The sequence below is a fragment of the Tupaia chinensis genome, unplaced genomic scaffold (genome assembly GCF_000334495.1).
Source record: "Tupaia chinensis unplaced genomic scaffold, TupChi_1.0 Scaffold145652_1, whole genome shotgun sequence".
Classification (NCBI taxonomy): domain Eukaryota; kingdom Metazoa; phylum Chordata; class Mammalia; order Scandentia; family Tupaiidae; genus Tupaia; species Tupaia belangeri.
In genome coordinates this window covers 2,255,325-2,265,754 of record NW_006205509.1, presented here as the reverse complement: position 1 = coordinate 2,265,754, position 10,430 = coordinate 2,255,325, and the positions used below count along the sequence as shown (strand labels likewise).

The 10,430-nt window shown below is 51.6% G+C and overlaps 1 protein-coding gene across 1 annotated transcript in view; it reads right to left on the bottom strand.

Annotated features, from left to right (window-relative positions):
• Positions 1-10,430, bottom strand: part of FAM186B (family with sequence similarity 186 member B) — a 13,548-nt gene extending 3,118 nt beyond the window's left edge. Inside the window, exons 1-7 of the mRNA XM_006168200.1 lie at positions 10,172-10,430; positions 8,919-9,144; positions 7,504-7,686; positions 3,896-5,546; positions 3,311-3,503; positions 1,520-1,689; positions 688-873 (exon numbers count right to left, since the gene is read on the bottom strand). Of these exons, the coding sequence (XP_006168262.1) occupies positions 688-873; positions 1,520-1,689; positions 3,311-3,503; positions 3,896-5,546; positions 7,504-7,686; positions 8,919-9,144; positions 10,172-10,267 (2,705 nt within the window). The 5' untranslated portion in view covers positions 10,268-10,430. The remainder of the gene's footprint in view (positions 1-687; positions 874-1,519; positions 1,690-3,310; positions 3,504-3,895; positions 5,547-7,503; positions 7,687-8,918; positions 9,145-10,171) is intronic.

The window sequence follows — 10,430 nt, the reverse complement described above, 5'->3', positions numbered from 1 at the left end:
TCTCTCTCTTTCACACACACACACACACACACACACACACACACACACACTGTCCCTCTCTGGTCAAATTAAAATAAATAAATAAATGAACAAAGTTAAATGAAATAATTCTAAAAGAAAATTCCTTGAGTTTTTCATAGTGACATCTTCAAGCCAAAGGACAGCTGAACCTTTCCAGAAGAGCTTTGTGTTGGCCTCCTGCGTCCTCTCTCCCACCCCACCCCACCTGCCCTTCCCAGGGACAGCTCTTGAAGTCAACAAAGAAAGAAAATCAACAAAGGGACCAAGACCCAAGTCTAAAGTATCTCATACAGTTCACGATTCCCATCATCTCTCCATTCCTCCATCTAGCTCTCCCTGAGAACAACCCTCAGGCCTAGGCAAGACAGGGCTCCTGAGGGATTCATGTGCAGCTCAGAAACAAGTGTGAAGGAGGGATTCCTGTGGTGATCTCTGAGACACTGAAGTCTTGAGAAAACTGAAGTCATGCATTGGTGCAACCTGATGGCCAGTGAATGGTTGAGGCAGGTTAGTGTGTCTCTGCCTGATGTGGTACAATGAGGTCATTATGAATATTTGGAAAGAGATCTCCTGATCTGTTGGGCACGGGCAGTGTATACTCTGGCTCCTACCCTTGGTGGGCAGGTCTCCCTGAATCCAGACTAACCACCCAGTCTGGCATCTTACCGGGCCCTGAGGGACATCAAACTTTTCTGGTAGGAGGAATCCACATCCAATGCCAGCAGCCGGGGAATATCTGGATGTCCCCCTAGCTGGTCCCAGAGCAGGCTGGCAGGGGTCTTTTTCTCTATTGGATGACTGGAGGAGGCCACGTCAGTCTTCCAGATGGCCTCCATTTGGTTCCCTTGTTGGCTGGGAGTCAGATGAGGGTATAGAGAATGTAAAAAGAGACAAATAGTTAGACATAAAGAGAGAGAGAGATTGACAAGCAACAAGCAGTCCAGGGCCACAAGACTCAAGACGATGGCTTTGTTTTCTTCCCTTCTGAAATAGAGTTTGTCACTGCTCTCATTCCCTGGGGCTTCTCCAGCTTAGGAGCTGCTGGAAGAGGCTCTTAGAGTAGCCCTGTGTCCCAGGGACATGCCCTGGGACCAAAGCCCTAAGCCAGGCCACACTAGGATACATGAAGATGTGGGTCTTCTTGGCTGCCCAGAGGCTCAGAGAATGTCTTTTTGAGCCTGGGTAGGGGGAGGCATGTCACATAGGAGGAAGGCTTCTCTATGTGGACAGACCAATGGTAGGTGCTAGATTGATGCCTGGGATCTTCAGAGTTTTTCAGTTGCAGTTTGAAACATGCTCAGTCCATCTGGCCCCTGAGGCCCACGTACCGCCACCTCTGATCAATGGGTCAGCACTGGCCAGGGCAGCTGAGAAGATGGGTACCTCACACCTCTTGGGGTGAGTGCTCCCATTCACTGCCTGTTTCCCCAGCCCAGCCATCCCTGCCCCCTTCCTCACCACCCATCCAGCACTGCGCCCTCTGCACTCCTGCACCTACCGGGCCATCTGCAGGGGCACACATTCCAGCTGCTTGGATGGAAGGGGCTGCTTGCAGGTGGAGCTGCTAGAGCAGATGCGCCGAGGTAGGACTGGAGGCGACTTGCATCTCTTTGTCTTTGGGGAGGTGACCACAGGGGTGTTCAAGTGAATGTTCCACTCCAGCTGGAGCTAAAGGAACAAGCAGAGAGACATCAGGGAGACAAACAGGAAGTTATCTCCTCTCTAGCGCTCAAGAGGCACCACCTGACTGTTGTTGCTGAGGGGGCCAGGCTGAGTGGAGAGGGTGAAGCTCAGGGATCTCTCCAATAGAAACCTTGGGCACCCCAGTGTATCTGACCTTTCCTAGAAATTCCTCACATTCTTTTTTATTTATTTATTTATTTTAAGTTTTGCTATAGGATGCGTATGCTCACTGGAGAGACAGAGAGAGAAAGTGAGGCATCACCCCCTGGGGGGATGGCCAGGCCACAACTCCTTCTCCATTCTCCTCTCAGGATTTTGGGCATGCACACACACACCCTGTATGTTTTTCAGACCACCGGGTCAGGACTCAGACTGTGGAGTCGGCCATGTGGGATCCTGTACCTTAACCACCATGCTACCAGCAAGCCCTGTGTCCACATCTTTAAAGTACCAAGAGAAAAACCTGTCCACCTGGAATTATATACCTAGCAAAAATATCTTTTAAAATTGAAGGCTGCATAGACTTTTAGGCACGCCAAAGCTGAGAGAATTCATCGCCAGCAGATGAGCACCGTGAGAAATGTTAAAGGAAGTCCTCAAGGCAGAAGGGAAATGTTAGCAGATATACATTTGAATCTATGCAAAAGAACTGGAAATGCTAAACATGTAGGTAAATAGAAAAGATTATTGATTACTGATATCTAGAAAATCTCCAAATACTTGAAAATTAAACAACATACTTAAAAAAAAAAATTTTGTTGGAGGGTATGTGCACTCACCAGATGGGGCTCAGTGAGAAAGCACCCTCACTGGGGAATGGTGATGCTACAATCCCTGACCCTTCATTTACGCCTCCTTTCAGGATTTTGAACACATACATGCATGCCTGGTATATTTCTCAAGCTACTGGGTCTAGAACCAGTAGAGACAGAGAGAGACCCTGCCAGCTCTCCGAGAGTCAAAACAGGCCAAACCCAGAGGGTCAGGACTCAGAATGACTTCAGCCTCCGAACAGCAGCCTCAGAACCTGTGGCAGCAGGCAAGGAGCAGTGCCCTCAAAGCTGGGAGGGAAAGTGGATTCTAACTTGGCTTCCATGTCCATGCAAGCTCTCGGTGCAGAGTGAGGTAGATCCTAGACAAAGACATTTTCAGACAACCAGGTCTCGATGATTTAGCCTCCCATGCTCCCTTTGTGACTAGAGAATAGACTCCACTGAAACAAGGAAATGAACCAAGAAGGAACACCAGGGTCTAGAAAGCAGAGGAGCTGGTCCAGGCAAGAAGCAAAACAAGTCTCAGGGACCCATGGAGGAGGGAGAAATCCAGCGCAGTGGGGAGAGACAGCAGGACTCAGCCACCCAGCCCCTTCAGAAGAATCTTCTCTTGTGTCACTTTTTTTGCAGGGCCCCTCTTTGAGCCCCACGTGCCTGGATGGAAAGCTGCCCTCACACTCAGGCCACTTCCCGCCTTTGCCTCTTCCTGGTCCAGAGTCTTTCAGCTGCTCTCTCACTTCCCATCTGCTCCCTCCGTATCCCTTCAGAGCCCTCCTCCCCACTGGCTCATTGCCTGGCCAGTCCCTCCCAAGGAGGTGGAGGTGGAGGCCCACCTTGGGGAACATGGTCACCATGCTGCTCATGCACTCCCGGCGCTTCTCCTCCAGGTCCTTCTGCTTGTCTGTCCAGTCCTGCAGCCTGAGGTTCTGCAGGCGTTCAATGTTTTCCAGGAAGACGTAGAGGTTCTGGGCCTTGTTAGTAACTCCCTTTTCTCGCAAGACTTGGATGTGGTTAATCACCTCTTGTCTGGGAAGAGAGGAGGAGCAGTTCAGGGGAAAAGAGGTCTTCTCCCCACAAATCTACTAACTAGACTTTCCTATAATTCCTGGGAGCAAAAGGAGAGACAGAGGTCAGGAGGAGCTGGGGAAAATGGAGTAGAGAGTTGGAGGTGGTATCAGGTGAGCAGCTCTGGGGCTTGGCTAGAAACAGGAAGAGAAAGTAGAGCAAAATGGGGGAGCATATTAGGTAGTTTTGAACAAGGCTGGACATCCTTGGCTGGTCCCCTCCCTCTGGAGACCTTGTCCGGGCCTGGGACGGTTCTTGCCCTCACCCCTTCCTTCCTACTCCTTCTCTCCTGTTAGGTCTTGGCTGTGCCCACCTGTGGCAGTGGGGGTGGGCGGGGGCACGGGTGGACCTACCGGAGGCTCTGGAAATGTCTGGAGAGGAGGTACTTGCGGCACAGGTACTGCAGCCTGCGTGCGCTCAGCTCCATGGTGGTGGTGGTGAGTTCCAGGGCCTTGCTGCGCAGGGAGTGGGGCAGCCTCAGCCCAGATTCCTCATTCAGTAGCTGCAGATTCTTCCTTTGGGCCTCCATGTCCATGTGGTACACCTTCTCCTTAAGAGTTGTTGGGGATGTCCGCAAAGAGGGTCGGGTCACCCTTCGGATAGATGTCCCAGTGATGGGAAAGGAAGAGGATTTCTTGGGTTTTGTGGGAACCTGGTGGGCTCGTGGTTTCTGGGTAAACTTGGCTGAACTTATGGTCCTCTGATTTCCCAGGGTGGGCTGCTGGGGATGAGGGGACCTGGGCAAGTATGGCCTCCTCCCTGAGCAAGCAGACTGGGCCCGGCTTTGGGGAGGCACCAGCAGTGGCTCCGCCTTCTCCAAGTTCCTCCATCGACTGGTGGTCGTGAAGATCATCCTCTCCAAGTCTTCCCTCGGCTGTCCCAACTCTCTCCTAGGGCCCTCGCGCTTCTTTTCTGGCTGGATGTATCTCTGCCGCTGCTCCCTCGCCACCACCTCCATCTCCCACTGCCTCAGCTTCTCCTGGTGCTCCTGCTCCAACAGTGCCCACTTCTTCTGCCGCTGCAGCCACATCTCCTCCTCCTCCAGCCACTGCTGCCTCCGCTTCTCCCAGCTGAGCTCCTCCACCTGGTGCTCCCTGGGGCTGTCTGAGGGTACCTTCCTATAGCTCTCTGAGGGTGGCTGCTTCCTAAGGTGCAACTTAATTTGGAATCCTTCCTTCTCCTGCAAGTAGTCCTCCTGGTCTTTGTCTTTGTCTTCTGCCTCCAGTCCTTCCAATTCCTTAGCAAACTTGCAATCCTCTGGGGACAGCAACACAGGCTCAAGGCTTTCAGTGTCCTTGCTGGTAAACATGTCTGCGATCCTCGAATGCGTGGTCATTGTGGAAAGTAGCTGATACGCTGGGGCAGTAGCAGCACTGTCCCAGGCTGTGGCCAGGGGGCTTGGGGAAAGTGGTGAATACAACTCTTTGGGTTCCTGTTGGGTTTCCTCCACAACTCTTTCTTTCTTTGGGAGGGTCTCTTTTTCAGGGGGTGTCAGGGAGTCAACAAAAATCTTGTCTGAGTCTTCTGCTCGACCTTGAGCAGTCTGAGCCTTCTTTAGCTGGAACTCTAAGGCATGCTTTATCAGGAGCAGGTCATGATACTTTCCCCCCAGAAGTTCTACCTGCTTTAGCAGAGCATCCCTCTTGCTCTCGAGGACTTGAATGTTCTTCTGGAAGTACAGCCTCTGGCTGCTGAGCTCTTTGGTCATCTCTATTTGCAGGTACCTGTATTTGGTCTCCAGGGTCCTGTTCTCCCTGTGCTGGAGGATCAAGGCCTTGTTGAGGTTCTCTAACACAGTGGACATATACCTGATGGCCCTGACCTCCCCCTTGTTGAACATGGTGGAGTCCAGGAGCTCCTGCAGCATAGACTTCACCTCGGAGACCTTCGTACAGGTGGTGTGCTTGTCCTGGAGCATCTGCTCTGGGCTCAGTGGCTGAGGGTGGGCTGTCAGGTTTTGTGTGCCATTCTCCCGCCAGCCCTGCCAGAAGGTGTGTTTGGACACTGGAAGATGTGGAGAGAAAAGGTGACAAACTCTCATGGGTCTCAAGGATTATACTGATCCTCCAGACCCTGTTTGGCCAAAATTCTCATCCAACCCTCTTAAGGATCTGGAAAAATTAAGGAGCTGGGGCTATCTGTGAAACCAGCAGATAGGAGCCACCTCTGCTTGGCCCAGGGCTTGCCCAGAGCTTCCCGCAAGGTCAGCCAGCACCACAGCCCGTGAGAACCCAGAGGGCTCTGGAATAGTCAGTCCAGGTCAATTCAATTCAACATATTGTCCACCCTCCATGTCCTCCTCGAGTGGAGTTACTTTTCTAGTCATGCCACTTCCCAGCCTCAACGTCTGTATTTGGCTCCCAACTACCCAACTACCCAAACCCTCCCGGGAAATTTCATTTCCCTTCTCTGTTACCACAGGACTGTGCTTGCTTGTTTTAAATGACTAGTGTCTTTCCATTTTGGAGGTCACAAACTCCTTCGCTAGCCACTCACCCCAGGAAAATGCATTAAACACAGGTTGTGCATGCCAGGACCTGGGCTTCTCAAAGACCGGGTCGTGGCTGTAGTTACACTCCTTGAGATCCCACTACGTGGGGGAGGCCTGGTAGGGTGATGATCTGGGAGCATCTGTTCACTCGCATATTCAGTGAACTTCACTGCAGAAAAGCAGTGGCTACCTTTGGATGAAGGGACCCAGGAAATATGGAAACCACGTGATGCTAACGTCGAGCCTCTAGTCAGTGTGTCAGAGAGGCCACGTGGCCTACTGGTTCAGAGCTGGGATTTGAGAATCGGATAACCTAGGTTTGAATATCGTCTTTCCCACTTGCCTCGGGCGTTTCCTAACTTCTCAGTGTTCAGTTTTCTACTCTGAAAAGTGGGGCTGATCCTAGCATCTTCTTCATAGGACTTAATTAGATTAGGCACATTTAGTGCCAAACAGGGTACTAAGTACCTAGAAAATGCTCAGTAAATAATTTCTAAAAAGAAAGAAGGTAATCTGAAATGTATAATCTAGCAAGGAAATAAGTCAAATAACTGTATTTCAAGAAATGGTCTGGTGAAGGCTGTAGTAGTTTTTTCATTCACTGCTCCCGTCTCCCTCCTCACTCCACTGTTTCCCTTACTTGACTGGTAGTGAGCGTGGCCATGAGGATCAAGGACCAATGCTCATGTCAGCTATTGTTTATTTAGCCCTGAGTATGGCCAAGCCTGGTGTCAGACTCCTCCTGCCGTGTGGAGGCCTCCCCACAACCCTGCAGGTAGGCAGGGTCTTCCTCACTTGTATGGATGGACAAGAGGCTTAGAGAGATCAACTGACTTGTCCAAAGTCACACCGCCAGAAATGAGCAGAGATGAGGTTCAGAGTCAGATCTGGCTGACTCGGAAGCCCATGCCTTTGAGTAAGATGAAGCCGGAAAATCTAAGTGTGGGGCTTGCTTTGCCACAGACTTTCTTCATGGTCTCTTCTCCTGGCTTTGGTGTCCTTATCTACAAGATGCGGGAGCTAGATCATCCCAGGTCCTGGTGTGGGTAGCAGCAAAGGTCCAGGGTCCAGCGTGTTGTTGACTGGCACCTCTGGAGCAGCCATAACTGGGAAGGCTTGGGGGTGGGGGGACCCTCAGCTGATTTGGAGTGAGGAAGGTATGGTTCTCGGGTTCTAGCTACAAACTCCAGCTTCCTGGCTTTCTAGCCTTGTTCCCCAAAACCCACAGGAGTACACATAGGGACCTGTCTCCGTATTACCCCCACCTCCAAACCTGAGGGACAGTTCAGAACTGTTGAGTGCTCTATTTGGGTTGAACCCCCTGCCCCTCTCCTCTGCCCATCCATCTCAAGTAAAGCTCTTGTTATGGAGGAGGGTCAGGAAGACCCCAGGAGACCTGGCTGTGGCTTCTTCCCTTGAGATGGTCCCCCCCACACCCCAGCTTCCCTCCCACGCATTCCTGGAACCTACTTTGTGCCCTTTTCTTCTGTTCTTCAATGAGAGTGGAGCAAAGAGAAACAAGAGACTCAATGCCGCCTTTGGTGGCGATGAGGGAGAGAGGTAACACTTTCTCCATCACATCAACCCATTCGTCCAGGGCTGCTTCTTCTTCCTCACTCCTCCTGTTCCCGATCTCATAGGTCAGGCTGTCACCTAGAGAGGAGGGGAGGTGCAGGCTGAGAATGTCTGCCCCCTAGGATCCCCAAGCAGCGTTCTAACACAGTGGTCACAGCAGCTTTGAGGTTCACATTGGCTTCACCTCTTCTTTCTTCTAAGTTTGCTAGAGGGCATGTGCATTTGCCAGAGAGAGATGGCTAGAGATAAAGTACCCCAATAGGCAAGGTCACACTAACAATGCCGTCTCAGTTTCTCCCTCCTTTTGGGATTTTGGGCACACATGCTCAGCGTGTTTTTCAAGCCACCAGGCCCGCACTACAGCCTGTGGCTAAGGCAGCCGGATCCTACATGGCTGACCCAGGGCTAACCATAAGGCTATAGTGCGGGCCTGGTTTCACGTCTTACTAGCTATTGCCATTGGGCAACGTCTTTATTCCCTTGAGCCTGTTTCCTTCCCTGTGAAAGGGCTGGGTGAAGATGAAGTGAGGTAGCACCCCTGACACGATCAGCACGCGGTCTGCCACGTGGAGACGCACACTAGACATGAACTTGTGTTGCCGTGCTGCCTGCTGGGAGTGGTCTGTCTTGTTGCTCTATGCCCATTGCCTGGCCCAGTATCTGGGCAGTACTGACGTGGAGTCCACAGCTCTCTTAGTTCTTGAGGGCAGCTGAGGAACCGCTGAACTGCCAGGGCCAGGGCAGTGCCAGCAGGCAGGGGCATCCCTAAACCCTCTTCCCCACCACTGCAGCATCCAGCATGCCTCACCACACAGGCTGCAGTGGAGTGATTCCGATTCGAACGGGGGCGGGGAATGTCGTGCCTGGTGTCAGGGCTGCATAGCTGGTCCGTGCCCAGACAGCAGTGCCAGCGGCTTACAGCTGGTACCAGCGCTTGTTTATAACGGCCATTCAGTGCTTTGACTGGCAAAATAGCCACCGGGGGTTTGAATTTAATGTTTATCCTGCTAAAAAAAAATGAGACGTCATAATGGACCCATGACTCAGACTTTATATATTCGTCAAATATCATCGTCTATGGCATTTTGGACAATCACACATTTGTCCCTCTGAGGAGTAGGGACAGTGCATCAGACACGAGTGGCAGAACGTTACACTGGAAAAGGGGATTGCAACGTGTCCATCGCTCTTCCTCAACACACCACCCCCTCTCCCCTCTAGCAAGTGTGACCTAAGTAGGGAGGGAGTGTACTCGTCCGAGGCCAGCGCGTTGGGAGGAAGGTGCCCACGCACGGTGCCCGCAGACTCACCCCAGTCACCCAGCCAGCGGAGAATGTCATACAGGTGCTTCTCTCTCGTCTTAGCATCTTGGGAGAAGGAGGCAATTTTCTCCAGCAAGATGAATCTCTTCGCGCCCTTTTGCTCTCTCTGATGAGATTTTGCCTTCTCTTTTAAATCATATCCTAATTCTTCCTGGAAACGGTTGATGACACAATTGACATTGTCCAAGATGTCTGAGAGCTGAGTAGAAATATCCTGGATGGGAGGCAGCGGCAGGTTGTAGCGTCAGGGGTGTGTACTCTCAGTCAGAAGCCTCATGCTTAGTGTGACCTGAGGACTTGTCGCTTATCCTCTCTGGGTCTTGTTTGTTTTACAAAATGGGAATCAAATAATAGTATTTATGTCACAGGGTTTTTGTGAGGATTAAATGAATTAATACTTGTAAAGTACCTGGTCTTGGGCCCAGTAGATGGTGTCATAGTTACGTCACTGGACTCCCATGTAGTCGGGCGTGGTCAGAGTCCCAGACCCAGTGGCTTAAAATGCACGCTAGGCACATGTGCACATGTATTCAAGGTCCCGAGAGGATAATGGAAGACAAGGGATTGCAGTGTGGCCACCCCCATCCCGGGGGATGATTTCTCGCTTTCCATCTCTGTCTCTTGGGCAAGCGCACGCGCCCTAGCAAAAAGTCTCTCGAGAAAAAAAAAAAAGTGTTAGCTCTTACTATTATCATTTTGATTATTAAAATCAGAGAAGGACAGAATACTAAAAATGCACAGTGGACATTTCTTCAGAATTTCATAATTTGCTGTGGATTTCCCAATGTCTCTCCTCACAAGAATCCAGAGGAAATAGAAAATGGAAAAATGAGGTCCCAAGAACCCCTCAGGACCAGAGGTTCAAGTAAAAAATGCACTAGAGCCCGGTGTTCAGGGTGACAGCCTTTGGCCATTTCTCCAGTCTCCCCTCCCCCTCAGCTTGAACAGACTCTGAAGCAAGAAATCTGGGTCCCTGCTAGGCCTCCCCACTGTGGCCTCAGGGCTGTCCTAGAGCTTCCTGCCCTTCCTTGTGGGCTGCTCCCTTGGGCTGATTTCAGCTCATCCTGCAGCAGCCATGGCTAGCATGTGGGTAGTATGTACTAATCTGTCCTCAAACCCTAGTAGCTGAGTCTCCCAGGACACTCAAGGGCCCAGAGCTAGAAGCTTGCTTAAACCTGGGATCAGTCCCAGGCCTCCACATCAGACCTCAGTGGAAGGGGGGCCTCCTCATCTTGGGCTACCTCCTGGGCCCGAGTTAGCTGGGCAGCCTCAATCTTCGAGATGATGGCTTTCACCGATGCGGGGGTCACCAACTGTGGGGGATTGTCCGTCTCCATGTTGGATCACTCTGTCGGTCACAGAAGTCCTGTGTCCTTGGTACAAAGGCCTCGGCACACAATGTTGGCTGCTCTGGGGGTTAAGGGCCCCAGGTGGTTCCTGGGTACCCTTTGCCCCACAAAGCTCCTTCAGTAACTGCCAGACACCAGGTTCCAACGGACC